The sequence below is a fragment of the Babylonia areolata genome, chromosome 23 (assembly GCF_041734735.1).
Source record: "Babylonia areolata isolate BAREFJ2019XMU chromosome 23, ASM4173473v1, whole genome shotgun sequence".
Lineage (NCBI taxonomy): Eukaryota > Metazoa > Mollusca > Gastropoda > Neogastropoda > Buccinidae > Babylonia > Babylonia areolata.
This window is the reverse complement of record NC_134898.1, coordinates 23,080,282-23,097,354: the sequence shown is the minus strand read 5'-3', so window position 1 is coordinate 23,097,354 and position 17,073 is coordinate 23,080,282. Positions and strand designations below refer to the sequence as shown.

The 17,073-nt window shown below is 43.3% G+C and overlaps 1 protein-coding gene across 1 annotated transcript in view; it reads right to left on the bottom strand.

Moving 5' to 3' along the window:
- Positions 1-17,073, bottom strand: part of LOC143297613 (uncharacterized) — a 37,672-nt gene that overhangs the window by 20,137 nt on the left and 462 nt on the right. The window contains exons 2-4 of the mRNA XM_076610030.1: positions 15,582-16,634; positions 12,435-13,693; positions 11,331-11,405 (exon numbers count right to left, since the gene is read on the bottom strand). Coding sequence (XP_076466145.1) covers positions 11,331-11,405; positions 12,435-13,693; positions 15,582-16,624 — 2,377 coding nt within the window. The 5' untranslated portion in view covers positions 16,625-16,634. The remainder of the gene's footprint in view (positions 1-11,330; positions 11,406-12,434; positions 13,694-15,581; positions 16,635-17,073) is intronic.

Sequence of the window (17,073 nt, the reverse complement as noted above, 5' to 3'; positions counted from 1 at the left end):
ATGTAAACTTTATACCGGTGTCACTAACTGGAACTTCCATGTACCAGTTCCCCATAAAAGAGCTTTCCGGGAAGTTTGGACACTTCCATGTGCATGATACGCGTACACGGCCTGGGCTCCGCCTAGCTTCGATTCTTGTATTTGCCAGCTCTGTCCAGAACGTTTTGGTTAGCGAACTGACCATACGGAGTGTGTGCGAAATTGCTGCAGCATTTTGGTGTACCTGTGGTTTAAAGTTCTTTTTTCGCAACCGTGGAGTAATGATGTGAATATTATTGTACGGTGCTTCTTAACATCCTTGTTTTGCAAGTCTCTTGTGTGGAGTCTATCAAATGCCTGGTATACTTTCTGTATCCTGGCTGTAACATGACAGTCCAAGGGACAATCGTTAGAGACGGTGTTGCCTTTGGTCATAAAAGAAAGTTCAGCTGTTTACCATTGCTGATAACGCATGGATGTTGGTGGGCAATGTTGGTGAAGACTGGAGAAGAACTTATGTCCTTCTGAGTGTCAGGCGAACATACTAGATGCTTCGGGTAACTCATCGACGATTGTCTAAATGTGGTTCTCCTCATGGGCCATGAGGGAGCCTTTCCAATGTCTTTGTGTTTGCAGCAAGGTGTCTCATGCTTTCTTTTCTACTTCGTTGGATGGACCCCCAATCTCCGCAAAGAAAGCCGTTGTAGGCTGCAGGTATTCCACACAGCCAAAGTATTTCCGGGTCACTGGAGTTAGGTCAGGCCAGTATCTTGTCCTTAGCACCTCATGGAAGGGGCAGGGCTGCGTTTGATCTGTTGTCTGGCTGTCAGTCCCACAGTGGCACCGTGCTGGTCACTTATGCGGAATTTAGCGTATGAGTGGCGGTTTGAGCGGTTATTTTGAGTTGGAACACTGACACCTGTTCCTGCCTCGTCAGCAGATAGTAGGGGTCTGTCCTTCTGTGGCGTAGCTGTCACAGGCAAGGCGTTTCAGTACATTACATTGATACCCAAATCAAGTTCCCTAACAGTATCAAATTGAAAGGCACCAGGCTTGACTAAATAGGTTTCTTGTCATTTGTACTTCTTCATGCCCCATAGTCATGTCTAATGTAACATCAATGGGTGCCATTGCAATATGTTGAATGAATTAACTTTTTATCAGCAGACCAAACACATTGGCGCGGAGCTACGGGCTGCACCGATAACACAACACGCAGATGTTCGCTGTGCGAATCCGGTGTTGAATGTCACAGCTTGTACTTCTTTCGTTTTGCGCTTGTGTGTGAAGCTGAATTTTGTGTTAGTGTTCAATATAAACACTTTGAATGTTTGAGGTGAGTGAAGATTAAATGAATTAATCATTGTGTGATGTTTTGACACACTCTTGTGCACGTTTTACGCGAAATATGGTTTTTTGTTTTGTTTTGTTTTTTGTTTGTTTTTTTTACTTTGGGTGTCGCTATATCCTTTCACGGCTTGTGTTAGAGAGGCAAACACAGTCACACAACCAGTTATGCAGTAATAGAGTTCAACTGTCTGAAATCACAAACAGAGGATGGCAACATATAACACAAGAGAGGCAAAGCCTTCATGACCCACATGTGATTCCTACTGGAGAAAAGAGGCAAGGCCTTCATGACCCACATGTGATTCCTACTGGAGAAAAGAGGCAAAGCCTTCATGACCCACATGTGATTCCTACTGGAGAAAAGAGGCAAAGCCTTCATGACCTACATGTGATTCCTACTGGAGAAAAGAGGCCAGGCCTTCATGGCCCACATGTGATTCCTACTGGAGATAAGAGGCAATGCTTTCACAGTAGACATGTGATTCCTACTGGAGAAAAGAGGCAAAGCCTTCATGGCCCACATGTGATTCCTACTGGAGAAAAGAGGCAAAGCCTTCACGTCCATTGTGTGATTCTTGCTGTACAACAACAACAATCCTGAAAACGCTGAAGGTGGAGAGTGGTGGTTGAGCTGGAGATGGGTGGTTACTGATACATAACGATTAAATCATGTTTTTTCTCACACCCAGATATGAAAGTTTGTCGAACGAAACGTTGGGTGCAAGCAGCCAACATTTTATTGTTTACAAAGATCTATCGAAGATCCAGAGGCTAAATGAATAAACCGTTTACATTTAGGAAGTTTGAAACGTTCAAAGCTGTTTGCTCTCAAAATAATTGCGGAAGTTGACCGCGGTGTGTATATGATTGAAAAACATTACATTAAATGCACATATGTGTATCGCAACTTGAGACTTTATTTGGCTCCAGTTTGTTATTCAGATTACATTTTCTTTCAGTTGGTCGGGGACACTATGCAGTGACTGATCACACACACACACACACACACACACACACACACACACACACACACACACACACACACACACACACACACAGAGAGAGAGAGAGAGAGAGAGAGAGAGAGAGAGAGAGAGAGAATCGCGAATTATTGATTGAATGTACGAAAAGACTTTACAGGCAAGATGGCTGCTTTCGACTGAAATTGTCAGTATGCACATTCTAGAGTTTCGCTCTCCTCTTTTAAATATTTGTATACAGGAAACACGTCGGTGCTGTAGATAGTGTCATTTTGTATATTCTGTACGGAATTTGTTATTTTCTTTGACCTGTGCACAAGAAAATAAGCCATGCAGTCATCAGACTCAAAGCAAACCTTCCAGCAATGAGGTGGGGATGACCCAATAAAAATATCGAAAATCCAGATGCTAAAGGAATAAACCGCTTACAATCAAGAAGAGTTACAACCAATCATTGTGAGTGCAATTTTGTTTGTTTTCCCTGATGTTTGATTTAATTTGGTATTAACTGACAAGGTATTTCCAGAGACAAATCTTATTGTTAAAGTCGAACACGCACAGAGAGACAGGCACATAAAGAGAGACAAAGACACGCTCACACACACACACACACACACACACACACACGAATCACCGTGTTATTACAAAGACTCACGCTGTCTGTAAGCACACATTCAAGAGTCCATGAAGAAGGGAGTTCTAAGTGGCAACCTGCATCATTCTGATTCAATATGTGAAGTTTGTGTTCCAGATTGACCACCACACACTCACTTACCTGAAGTCAGCTACATTTATCAATGATCAATAGATGCAATACGTAATGTGCTTGCATTAATTAGAACTGTACACGATTCCATCGTGAGGAGAAACAATGATAGTGATGATTGCCTGAGTCGTTTGTTGCAGTGGAACATGTGAACGTCATTCCATTGAATTTGTTAACATCTACATTTCTGTACGTGTTTGCTCTGGATTGGGTGTTGGCTGGAGGTGGGGGTGATGTTACAAACATACATTTTCTCTTGTGAAGGCTCCATTTGCGTCCATGAGCTCCACGAAGACCATGAATTAAATTTGATATCTTTTGACTCAAAGCAATATGCACAATATGCACAATGCTGCGCAATAGTTAAAGTTTTTCTGATAAAGACAGGACCTTAATTAGTTTCCCTCAACTTAAAATTCTCTCTCACCCTCCAAACATTATAGATCTGGATCAACTAATCCAGAAGACCTAATTTCTTTCATCTAATTTTAGTAGTTACACAAGCACGCGCACGGACACGTGATAAAAAGAAAGAGCGCGGAAATACCACACACACGCACACGCGATTTCCGTTATATTATGTCTTAGGATTTACTATCAAGAGTTCCTTTCAGTCCTCTGAAGATTATTATGCTCGTTTCTGGACCACATAAGCAGTGTCTGGTATCTTTACACTTTTAGATTTCAAAACAATACCGTGACTATCATCTTATTTTGAAATCCTGATTCGCTTCAGTTTTGTGCTCATTTTATTTTTTTGAGAGACATATTCTTGACAAGAAGAGGCACCGAGCTGTTTTATTTTGCTTGAGTGAGAGTGTTTCTCACCGGTCAGCAGTCAGAAGCAGGAAACAAATCCAGAGAATATTTTGCGTGACCTATTTGCCAACTGTGGTGCATACTGCTTTTGCGCGACCTATTTGCCAACTATTGTGCATACTGCTTTTGCGAGACTTATTTGCCACCTGTGATGCATACTGCCATTACCTCTTTCCCACTATTTTTTTAGACACAATTTCAGAAATGTATACAATGATAAGAGATTTTTCAAAATTTTAGGGTACGTCAGCTTTTAAGGATAAAAGTTTCGCCAACACTTTTTTCACGGCTCTTCCACATGGCTTCGGTTGATTATTTACATACAAATGCATATATATATATATGTATAAATTCAATAGCCACCCGTACTTCAGCCAAAGTTTCATTTCATTTCAAGGGTGTGATTGATCCGTCTTGAACCAGGACAATTACTGAGTGGTTTGACAGTCAATACACACCCTGATGGAACTAGACGCGAATGACTCACTGGGTTTGGAAAACAAACAAACCGAACACTCAACAAGCAAACTGACACGCACCATGGACGATACAAGGAACCTCACATAATTAAAGAAAAAGGACCGAATTTGAATTAAATGCTGAAAGGTTTTTTTGTTGTTTATTTTTCCTTTTTTCATATTTCGTTTAACTTTATTCATTTAATACAGAACACAAATGTTAACTGATAACAAAACGTTTACAATTTGTTATGTAAAATGTGCAAACAATAACTTAAATCACCCAGTTCAACTTATCCGTCATGGACGGCTTTCCAGATCAACGAATAAGTCTCATACACTTGTTATTTTATGTTTGGTATCGTTCATTAGAAAATCAACCAGATGCTTTATCTTGTTACTTATTATATAATGCTGTCAGGTCATTAGATCTGCTACTGGTAACCTGTAATCCAGTACAACCTGTTCAGGGTCGGGGTGCCGGCGACTAAACCGGCACTCCCACCGCTCCCTTGCGGGACTGGTGAGGCGGGTGGCTAGACACCATTATGGACTTAAAAACGAGATCCATAACAGGGCGTCGGTTCAGGAGAGCCACTGATGGCCATCTAGCTCCACCGTGCTGTGTGCGTGTCACACGCAGTTGGCCCCCGGGGTGTGTCTACCCATGCATGTAAAGTCTGGATCAGGCAGAATCTGCGGAAGAAACCTATCGGTTCAACGGAGAAGAAGGCAGTTACAGCAACACACCGTGGAGTGCAGAAAGCAAGATGAGACACCGAAAGGATATCTTGGTCATCCACTGCATTCGTGCTCATCCTCCAGTCGTCTCGACTTAGTCTTGCCACTGGAAATTGGTGAACCCGGACGAGAGAGTGAGGTCGACGTTGCGCAACTCTTCTTCACTTTAAACACACTTATCGCGCAAGTCATCAGTCATCCTTAACGACCTTTCATCCTTCATCCTTTCATAACCCCCAAGTCCTGTGGCGACAGGCGAGCGACGAAACGACAGGTGTGGGTACACTGGCAGTCGCAGCCGCAGACCTGCACGCAGGCGGCTCAGGCCATAGGGTCGTTCTTCATCGACAGGAGCAGCGATGGAGCTCGGCAGCCGTCTGAGCATCTGAGCAGCCCTCTTTAGGAATGCACTGCTCACCTCCCTGGCATGAGGAAGGGGCTAGAAAAGGTGCCCTAAAAATTGCCTGCTCCATATCACCCTGGCCAGCATACCGTGGCTGGCAGGGACCCTACATCAGCAGTTGAAACAAAGAGAAAGAAAAGAAAAAAACAAGGATCGTTCCTCTCACCATTGGTGCTTGGAACATAAGGACTCTCCTGGACAGAGATAACGCGGACAGACCCAAAAGGAGAACGGCACTAGTTGCATCTGAACTCGCCAGATACAACATTGACATCGCAGCCTTGAGTGAGACTTGGCTTGCAGGCAAAGGCGAGCTCAATGAACGGGGATCTGGTTACACCTTCTTCCGGAGTGGACGAGGAAGCGAAGAGCGACGTGAGGCTGGCGTTGGTTTTACAGTAAAAACAGCACTTGTCAGCAAGCTATCTAGACCCTGGGACGCATGACCAGAAAGCACAAGGACTGGTTTGATGAAAACTGTGATGAAATCAAGCAGCTTCTGGATGAGAAACGCCGTCTGCATCAAGCCTACCTGAGCAACCCAAAGTCCACATCAAAAAAGGATGCGTACAATGCCATCCGCAGGACTGTTCAGCAAAAGTTACGTCAGATGCAGGATAAGTGGCTGAGTGACAAAGCTGATGAGATCCAGGGATATGCTGACAGGCACGATATGAAGAGGTTTTATGATGCCTTAAAAGAAGTCTACGGCCCCACATCCTCAGGATCATCCCCCCTCCTCAGTGCAGATGGGAATACCTTGATCACTGAGAAGGAGAAAATTCTCAAACGCTGGGCTGAGCACTTCAACAGTGTCTTAAATCGCCCTTCCTCCATAAATGATGAAGCCATAGACCGTCTCCCACAAGTACCCATCAACGAAGCACTGGACAATCCACCAACACTTCTTGAGACCCAGAAAGCAATCCGTCTGCTATCCAGTGGCAAAGCACCTGGCTCAGACTCCATACCAGCAGATGTCTACAAGGATGGAGGCACTGTGCTGACTGAGAAGCTCCATCAGCTGTACTCACTCATGTGGAAAGAAGAGACGATCCAAAGATGCATCTATCATTCACTTGTACAAGCGAAAGGGGAACCGGCAAGCCTGTGATAACCATCGGGGCATTTCCTTGCTCTCCATCGCAGGCAAGATACTTGCCAGAATCCTACTAAACCGCCTCACAGCACACCTTGACCAAGGTCATTTGCCTGAGATCCAATGCGGATTCCAGAAAGAGCGCGGAACCACCGACATGGTGTTTGCTGCAAGGCAGCTGCAAGAGAAATGTCAGGAGCAAAATGCTGATCTGTTCTCCATCTATGTCGACCCCACTAAAGCATTCGACACCGTGAGTAGAGAGGGACTGTGGAAGATCATGGCCAAGTACAGATGCCCTTGGAAATTTATTTCCTTGGTCAGCCAATTCCATGAAGGCATGCAGGCTCGAGTCCAGGACAATGGCGAAACATCTGCTCCTTTTGCTGTCACAAATGGTGTCAAGCAAGGCTGCGTCCTGGCTCCAACACTGTTCAGCCTCATGTTCTCTGCAATGCTTACTGATGCCTTCAGAGATGGCGATGTTGGAATCGGCCTAAAGTACCGAACAGATGGCAAGCTGTTTAACCTCAGAAGGCTTCAAGAAAAAAACGGAGGTCATGACAGACATCATCAGAGACTTTTTGTTTGCTGATGATTGTGCCCTCAACGCTGGATCTGAAGCTGACATGCAACTCAGCATCGACAAGTTTGCCACTGCCAGCAGGAACTTCGGCCTTACCATCAGCACGAGGAAAACTGAAGTTCTCCATCAGCCAGCCCCAGGGAAACCCCACGTTGAGCCCAACATCACAGTCAACGGTCAGAGACTCAGTGCGGTGGAGCGGTTCACATACCTTGGCAGCACACTGTCACGAAATGCGACCATGGACGATGAAGTGAACGTCAGGATTGCAAGAGCAAGCGCAACTTTTGGTAGACGTTATGCAAATGTCTGGAACAGAAGAGGCATTGGTCTTGAGAGCAAACTAAAGGTCTACAGAGCAGTAGTTCTCCCCACACTACTGTACGCCTGCGAAACTTGGACAGTGTACCAACGATATGCCAAAAAGCTGAACCACTTCCACACAACATGCCTCAGGAAGCTACTGAACATCAAGTGGCAAGACAGGACCCCAGACATGGAGGTTCTTGCAAAAGCCACCCTTCCCAGCATCTTCACCATCCTGAAGCAGTCCCAGCTTCGCTGGGCTGGACACGTGGCGTGCATGCCAGACCATCGGCTGCCCAAAAGGTTCTTCTATGGCGAGCTGCAACAAGGGAAGAGATCACACGCAGGTCAGAAGAAGCGCTTCAGAGATACTCTGAAAGTCTCTCTGAAAGCGTTTGATATCAACCCTGACTCCTGGGAGAAATCTGCAGTGGACCGTGACAAATGGCGCGCTGCTGTGCACAAAGGCGCCAAGTTGTGCAAGGCCAACAGGACTGCTGCAGCTGTTCAGAAGAGGCAGGCCAGAAAGTCACGGGCAAACAAGCTCCTTGACAATGATATGCCCGTCTTTGTCTGCCCCAACTGTCAGCGAACATTTCGTGCACAGATTGGACTATTCAGCCATCTGCGCCTTCACAGACAGATTCATGAGCATCCTCCCACCCCACCACCACCCTCCCCCCATCCCCCAGCTGAACGATGGTCATCATCGATCTCGATGGACACACACCATGTAATGCCGTGGCCAATAGTTTGAGGATGCATAGTTTCATCTGGAAGTCTCTATGATCTCCCACGTGTCCCTGTCCTACACGCAAAGAGTGACATCACCGTCGTCAATACTGCATTGTAACGTCCAGCTACTCACAAAACAGCTGTAGGATAGAACATAGATACATATCGCTTAAATTATAAGGTTTCATTGTATGCCACTATGTGCAGATCCACAGTTACCCTCCTACAGTGCAAGGCAAAAGTGGAAGGCGTGATGTGGTGTGATCATAATAATGGCAATGCCCACCAGTATTGTTATGCTGGCGACATTCGGTCAGTCATGAAAGGTTAAAAAGACGTAGTATCATGAATGAATAAACCGACTGGCAGATTCTGAGGCAGAGCTTTGAGAATGGCAACTCCAATCTGGACGGCTGGAACCACGACAGAATGATCTCCCTTCTTACTCAAAGGACCTGCTTGGGCTGGTCAGATACAACTGTACGGGGAGCCTGCAAGTCAAGTCGATGTCTTTACAGAAGACATTGGCTCCCATGTTCTGTGGCATATGGACAGTGCAAAGGCATCAGCTGTTCGAATTCGCCATCACTTCCAGAGGTGGATTAAATGGTCTACCTACTGTGTCAAATTTTGATTGAATGTGTGAATGCTACACTGATGCATTTGACTTTCCATGTGTCTTGAGCCTACGATGGTGAACACTTTACACACACACACACACACACACACACACACCACACACACACACACACACACACACACACACACACACCACACCACACACACACACACACACACACACAGAGGACATGACAGTTCCGGCTGTGTACGTGTCGCTGGCGACTGGGTCATGTTACTGTGGATGCTGGCTCGTTCGCGTGCTCTTTTGTGTGGCTTTTGTGTGTGTGTGTGTGTGTGTGTGTGTGTGTGTGTGTGTGTGTGTGTGTGTGTGTGTTGTTGTTGTTGTTGTTTTATGCAAGTTTTTGTTATTTTGTGATCTGGTGTTGATAATTTGGACGGAAGGGCTGACATCCTCAGCATAGCGTTGTTTGATGATTTGTTTTAAGGAGCTTAATGATTACGATGTGTTACGAGTTGTGTCTGTACTGCACTCATTTCTAAGTGATTAAAACACACACAAAACACAAGAGCAGAACATACACGCACATATGTATGTATGTGGATTGAGGATGGGTCAGCACCTTTCAGGCATGATCTTTTCAGATCTCCTGTACATGTGGTTATTGTACGTTGTTATCTGTCTTTTAAATTCGTATGAAGGGAACACAAAGGGCTGGCCATCGTTTAAATGTGTCTTTTGTGACTTTGTTTTCTCCGTGACTGCGTTTAGACTGAGCAGGTTGTGGCAGAGTGAAAGAATGTATTCGCTTTTCTCTGGTTCACCTGGAAGGAAAGTGGCCGATGACCCGACTCACAGCTTGGTTTAGCAAACGTTTTCTACTACGTTGTTGTATATCTGACTTGAAGTTTTGTCCGGATATACGTCGTTGGCGAGTTGCACCCCTATCCTCGCATATTCTTACAAGACCTTTTCTCCCTTCTTCAACAGTGGAATTAGAGAGTGTCCTATTCCTCATGGAATAGGGAAGGTATACCTAATTGCGAACAGCGTGTAAATGCGAACGGTTCGTGTACCGCCCCACTTCGAAGCGTTCTCACCACACACATTTCACAATTCAGTTCTGTTTCGACCTCGTTCTGATACCTTAATGAATATCCTTTTCCAAAAATCAGTCAAACATCAGCTGTTTCTGGCGATTTCCGCGCTCTTTCTTCTCATCGCGCACCACCGCCGACCAAGTTCACAAGCGTGCTCTCAGAATCCTAAAATCAAGGGAAGCATGTAGTAGGACTTCAACTTTGACGTCTCACATTTTCTGTCACAAAAAATGTTCAAAAGCTTCACAATGTATAGGTACACTCTCACTCAATCTATGTTGTTGTTCTCTCCGTTTGTTCACATATTGCATCCGGATAAAAGGTGTATATCTCGAATGCTCTTCTTTTTGTTTCATGGTGGACGGCAAAGCCACATTTTTTTCTATGACATTTGCGGTGTTGAAAATGCAGGAGATCTGACATCTTTGGATCCTTCAGCAGACTGCATAAAAAGGAAGGAGTGACATGTCCTCACACATTTCCATGCATGTGTGTTGATAAATGGTGTAAGGCTGTACTTTATGTGAATATCCTTTTGGGTGAAATGCGTGTGACGGGAAATAATCGAGTTTGTTTGTGTCTCTTTCTTCTTGTCTGTGACCTTATTGTTACACCAATGATATACTTATGTGGGATTGATAAGAAAGCATTAAATAAATTGTAAAGCATGTGTATTTGAAGAAGAAGAAGAAGAAGATGATGATGATGATGATGATATGGACACTTACACAGCACTTATCCTCAGTCGAAGAGCAAGCTCTAAACACTTTAAATACACAGTCATTTACACAGCATCTTATATCAACAGGAATGCAGTTGTGCACCTTTGACGCTGAAAATTCCTCTGATACTACATCTCAGTGTAGTATACCACTGTAAACAGATTTGAAAAAAAAGATAAAAAAGTAAAACCAAACCTTTTTAAATTAAGCAAATAAAAAAAGAAAGCCTTTTCTAATTGAGGGTTTGAAAAACCTGGGGATATATTTTCATTGACAATGATTCTATTTCATTAAGGTGTGAACAGTCAACACCCTGTTAGTATTTTATGTACATTCCATGTGCATGTATGTAGATAAACAGAGAAAAACTATTCACTAAATGAGCAACCAACTGAACTCTTGTTATTTCCATTGTTTGCATCAGAATCACAGTAGCTGGTGTTGCTATCTTGTTGTATATGTAACCACTGCAACATTTTTTCTGTCTTTACTACTTTGGATCTGATACAAACTCGCACAACCTCTTCTGCCAGATTTGAATCCATCTTCGGGATCTCAGACTGCATGTTCCCTAGAATCTTCTTGGTTCTTTGCTGCAGTTGTGTATTTCTTCTATTCTCCAGTACTGCATTCAAAGTATACAGAAAAGGATTCAGGGCAGAATTCAGTGGCAAAATAAAAATGGCAGCCCAGACATTTACCACACCAGGGATGGGAACTCCACGATTGGCCAGCAGGCCCATCAGACCAATAGGAAACCAGCAACAGAAGTCTGTGAAAACTACAAGGAAAAGGCGTCGAGCAATGGTCAGCTCCTGTGACCGCCGTTGCGCTCCAGCCAGTTTACTGACGTTTCGAATTGTACAATAAATACAAATTTGACCTATCCCAATGAGAATGAAAATACTAAAATTCAAGATAATAAAAACCCCAAAAGCATAGAACTGACCAGAGAACTGGTGGCGTGTGACTGGAAGAGGGAGGCAAATGCTCGTCTCCCCATAGAAATCTAAGTTAAGCAATAATGGTGCAGCTGCAATGGACAGACCAAGAAACCACACAATACCACAGACTACTAGAGAGGAACACCCATTAAGGTGAAAGTGTTTTTTGAATGGGAAATACAAGACCAGCAGTCGATCCAGAGTAATGAGACAGATAACCATGGCAGACACCTCACTGGATACTAGACCCAGGAATCCTGCAATTGTACATTCTAAACTCTTTTTCCATTCACTTTCTTTTGATACATACATTCCACGAGATTTAACATCTGCTATGCCAATGATCATCATGTAGACTCCCATGAATATGTCAGCAGTACAGAGGTTACAGACCAACACTCGAAATGCAGGAGGTGATGCCTTTTGTTTTTCAAACGCTCGGTACAAGAGAACACCACCATTACCAATAATTGACAGAAAAGAAAACGTCCACAGAAACACCCTGAAAAAGTCTGACCGTAACAGGTCAGTGCACGAAGACAGTTCGTCGACAGGTGCATGACACTCAGTCAAAGCAGGGTGAAAATAACTACAACATAATTTTGGGTCATCAGTGAGCAGCTTGTGTAAATTACGTAGACCAAAGAAGACTTCTTTATCATAGAATTTAATCTTGTTTCGCTGGATATCCAAAGTCGTCAGCTGCGTCAGTGCACTTAAAGCCCTGTCTTCGAGAGATTCAAGACCAGTGTCCGTGACTATAAAATGGAAAATATTAACTAGACCTGACGATTTTATAAACTCATGAAAAGACGAATCAAGAACCCTTACAAATGGATTTCTTGACAGATTGAGTGTTCGCAAACCCGTTAGCTGTTCAAACACTAGTGAGGACAAGTTCATCAAATTATTAAAGCTAAGATCAATGATTTTTAATAATGACATGTTTCTTAAGACTGCAGTCTCTAATCTACAATAGGACAGATTCAAAAACTGCAACCTTGTCATGAATTGTAAGTGATGTAAAGACACATTTACACTTCCACTAAGATCCAGGTAACGTGCACTCCACAAAGACTGCGGTTCAGAGAGGTTGGTACAGAAGTAGGCATACCCTTCACAAACACAGTCTGTTGGGCAGGGAAGATTGCAGTATCGTTCATCATCTTTGTAAGGACAGTGATGAATCCCATCACAGACAAATTTGGGATGCATGCAGTGCCTGGAATATTGACATATGTAAAACCCAGGGCATGTGACATTCTCAGAAGGGATATTTTCATCTTCGCCAAATTGACAGTCACGTTCTCCATTGTTGAGAAGGAATGATGGAATGTAGTTTCCGTTAGTGCACTGAAACAATCCTTCGTCATTGTTTTTGTCATAGAGTTCCATCCTGGACATGCCATAGCCATCGAGAGTTACAACAGAATGGTGATATTGCACGAGCGGAGGCTCTCTCACATTGAGAAGAGGACAACCATCTATATACCTTAAATAGACATAAGGAACGCAGCCAATACCAGTGCACACAATGCCTTGATTGCAAAATGTACAGTCCATCTCATCTGATCCATCAAAACAGTCAGTCATACCGTTGCACTGTTCGGATTTTGCGATTGTTTGAAGATTGTCACAAACGAACATTGTTTTGTCCACTGGGGATTCAATCACCGGACGACAGTTTATTTCATCACTTCCATCAGCACAATCACTGTTCCCATCACACACCAAGGCATAGTGAACATGTGGTCCGTAACGACAATGGAACACAGCAAAACCGTTGGGGGACAACTGGTCCACGTCATCAGACTGACAGCGATGGAACGTCTGCACCAAAGAACCGTCAGCACACTGCTTTGTGGGTATTTGGTCAAGTGGGCGTCTTGGTGGATGGAAGTGAGCGCTTAAAGGTCGACTTACACTCACACTTGGCTGAGCTGGGTTCCGTCTCATGCAGACATAACCATCAGGGAAAGAGCCAGGAAGGACGCATCTCAAGGGCTGAAAGTGGATACCAGGATAAGCGTTGAGAGTGGCACAGTCCAGCAATGGTCCATCTCTCTGGAGCTGTTGCTGTTCGTAGGCTATGGGACTGCCTTTGTCTCCCCATTGCCATAGGTATCTGCACAAACCTCGGGACAGAATGCTCACTTTTTACATACAATTATATACGATCAGTTCATACAAGCTATGTGGTAGATTCTGATCTGTACAATCAACCAGGGTAAATAAAAACATTATTCATTCAATGATCTATTCAGTCGTTCTTTTAATCACGCATTCATTCATTTGCTCGTTCATTCATTCATTCGTTCATTTATACATTCCGTTATTCATTCATTAGTACATGTTGAACAGAGTTATGTTTCTTGTAGTTTGTTTGGACGCTGCTGTCTGGCAATGACTTCGTTCTCTGCTCATTGGTTCGTTTTGTTTTCCCACTCACACATGTACTCGCATCTAACTCCCTTTTGTTGGACCCCTATATGTACGTTTTCTTCTAAAATATTGTAAAATAGGCGTTGAATGTATTTGCTTACTGTATATACTTATACTGAATAAAACAAGCTGAAACTAAAAAAAAAAAAAATGAATTAAACAAAAGAGAATAAGTGCTAACAAATACATAACCCCCTTCCGTAATATAATCCACTCACCCCTTGAAATAATAGAAATAACAGATATTAACAAAAATGAGCCAGTATACAGTCACATTGAAAGTAGACACAATCAAGTGTAGGACATAATGATAGCTTATTAGATATGCGATAATAACATGCAGACAATCTGCCTATTCTTTATATTTGTTTCTTGGGTCTCATTGACTGGTTTTCGTTTATCTATGTGCTTGCTGAGGACGGGACTCATGCTCCGAAACACGTGCCCAGGCCAGAAAAAAGAAAGACATGTCCTTCAAAATTCGGATCCCTTTCATACATAATCATTGAGAATCCATGTTTCTTTCAGCGACTTATCTCTAATCTCTCTACTAGGTTTAAACATTCTTTTGTTAACTTATCAAGTTTCCTGTGGCTGATTAACTGGTTTTCTACTCCTAATTTCCATAACTATTTAGCTAACTTATCAAATGCTAAATACTGTCCAGATGCCAAGTGCATTTGTTTGAGTGATGTGATAGTTAAGCACATAACTTTTGCCTGTGATTTGATGAATCTTTTCTAGCACGAAAGTGCGTCACCACATGGCAATGGGAACGTTGATATTTTTGACTTTCTGCATTCATTACCAGTTGTATCCCTCGTTAAATTCACGAAGTTTATTAACAAATTTCAATTAGAAATATTTTGTACTCATATTCATTTCCAGTATTCATCTTTGAGTCTACCTCAATACACCTCGTTTTCCCCAACCCCTCCTCTCCTGCCTTTTAGACGCTGATATTTAAATGTGAAATTTCATGTTTAAACAAAATATTTACACTCACGGTATGTGGGACGGGACAAAGATTCATTCCTCCTTCATGAAATTGTACAACAGTAGAGATTCGAATCTACTTTGCCACATCCAAGCGCAGGACGTCTACGAATTCTGAAAAAAGTGTGCTGAAACCTCATTGAAACTGACCAATTCATTGATGCCATCCAAGAGTAATCTCCATTTCCTGTATCTAAGTTATCATATTTCTTTCTATCAAATTTCAGTCTTCCTGAATGGGTTCAACGAATCATCAGTAAAACCATTTTCTATTTCAGATTCAACTTGGAGTTGAAGCACACAAACTGATCTGTATATGTTATATGTCTGATATGAAGAACAACGAAAAGAAGGCAGATGTTTTGCCTCTGCATAGACTCAACGAACTAATCAGGATTTGAAAGCCTGTGTATGAAAACAAACAGAAATTTGATGGAAACAAACATATGGAAGGAGGAAAGAAAAAAACAACACGGAAATATAGAAGACCTGTATATACGACGCGACCTCTAAAACAGAAATGAAACGAGAACAAATAGAGCAAGGGGAAAAAGAAAAGAAGAAAGATAAAGGACCTGTACAGATGGCGCAGCAGCTCAGATACTGGCTTCACCTTCTTGATGCCTATAACTACATTTCTGTGACCACTCTGTCGTAACAAGTTGCCCACTAGCATGATCCCTTCATCATCAGGCAGTGTGGCCAAGGAACCCCCGTACTTGGAGGCGCACGTTTTCTCCGCCACACTGGGGAAGGTGGCATGAGAATGACCTGGAATGTACGAAAAGAGCACGACGAATTCCATCTTCAAACACTGATCCTTGTAAGGTGCCCACCCTTTCTCACAGCCTTGTTTGGTGTACTCACACCCTTCTTCATCCTCGCCAGAGATACACTGCAGGATATTGTTGCATCTGAAAGCGGTGGGGATTGTTATGTTCCCGAAGCAGTCATACATTGGAAAGCTAGTGTGTGGAACTGGGATATTGTAAATGGCTACTTTACGCGGCATTCTTGAAATAGGGTGAGAGTAGTAAGAGAATTTCAAATACGAATATGTGGCATGCAGGACCACAAGCACTCTTGGTTCTTGTAGTAGAAGAGGACTGGAATTGGAGTGAGCACGGGTGAACTTCCTCTGTTCTACTCTTTCTGAGTCTTTTGACAGTGTGAAAATCTGCAGTTCATTTCCGGATCGCAGGACCACGTCACTGAAGTCTAAGATGACTCCGTCATTAGAGGAGGATGTTCGGATGTCCCATGTCCTCATGTATTTACAGTCTTGGCGGGTTTCTCTTAACTCAATGACTCCGTCTCCTGCAATTCTTACTTCTTCCACGTTCTGACACGGAGTGGTAGAAGATGAAGAGAAAACTGCATCTGTCGTGTATTTACCAGAAAACAAGACGTGTTCCTCACCCCAAGTCTGTCTCTTCCATGAGTTGCTTTCTCTAGGAATTTGTGTCACATTGTGGGGTATAGTGTCAACAAGATCCTGTGGTCTGTGAGGGGCTGTCTCATCGTCATCAGTTTGCCCTGTCACCGCTGAATCTGACCAGAGTAACAGCAGCCACAGACATTGCAGAATTTGTTTCCAGCGTCTTCGTGGTCTCTCCATTTTCTGTGTGCTTCGGTACACCGTTATACATGAAACAGAAAGAAAAGATTGTTCGTAAGTGATCAGTCACCTACTTCATTTATTGATAAATGCAGTAGCACCAGAGGAAAGCTCCTCTACTCCTTCTTTCCAACGGTGTATTCAACGGTTGAAATAGCAGGGTTGCCTGACACAGACACAGACACACACACACACACACACACACACACACACACACACACACACACACACACACACACACACACACACACACACACACACACACACACACACACGCACGCACACACACACACAGGCACATTCTACAAGACCAACAAACACATCCCTCTGAGAGTGCTCTGTAACTGTGCAACATCGTTCGCAAATAGACTAACATCAGAATACGCTATGGTCTCATTGTCAGCGACGATATTTTGGAGCTACGTTTCAAAACTGACATTCTCATGTGT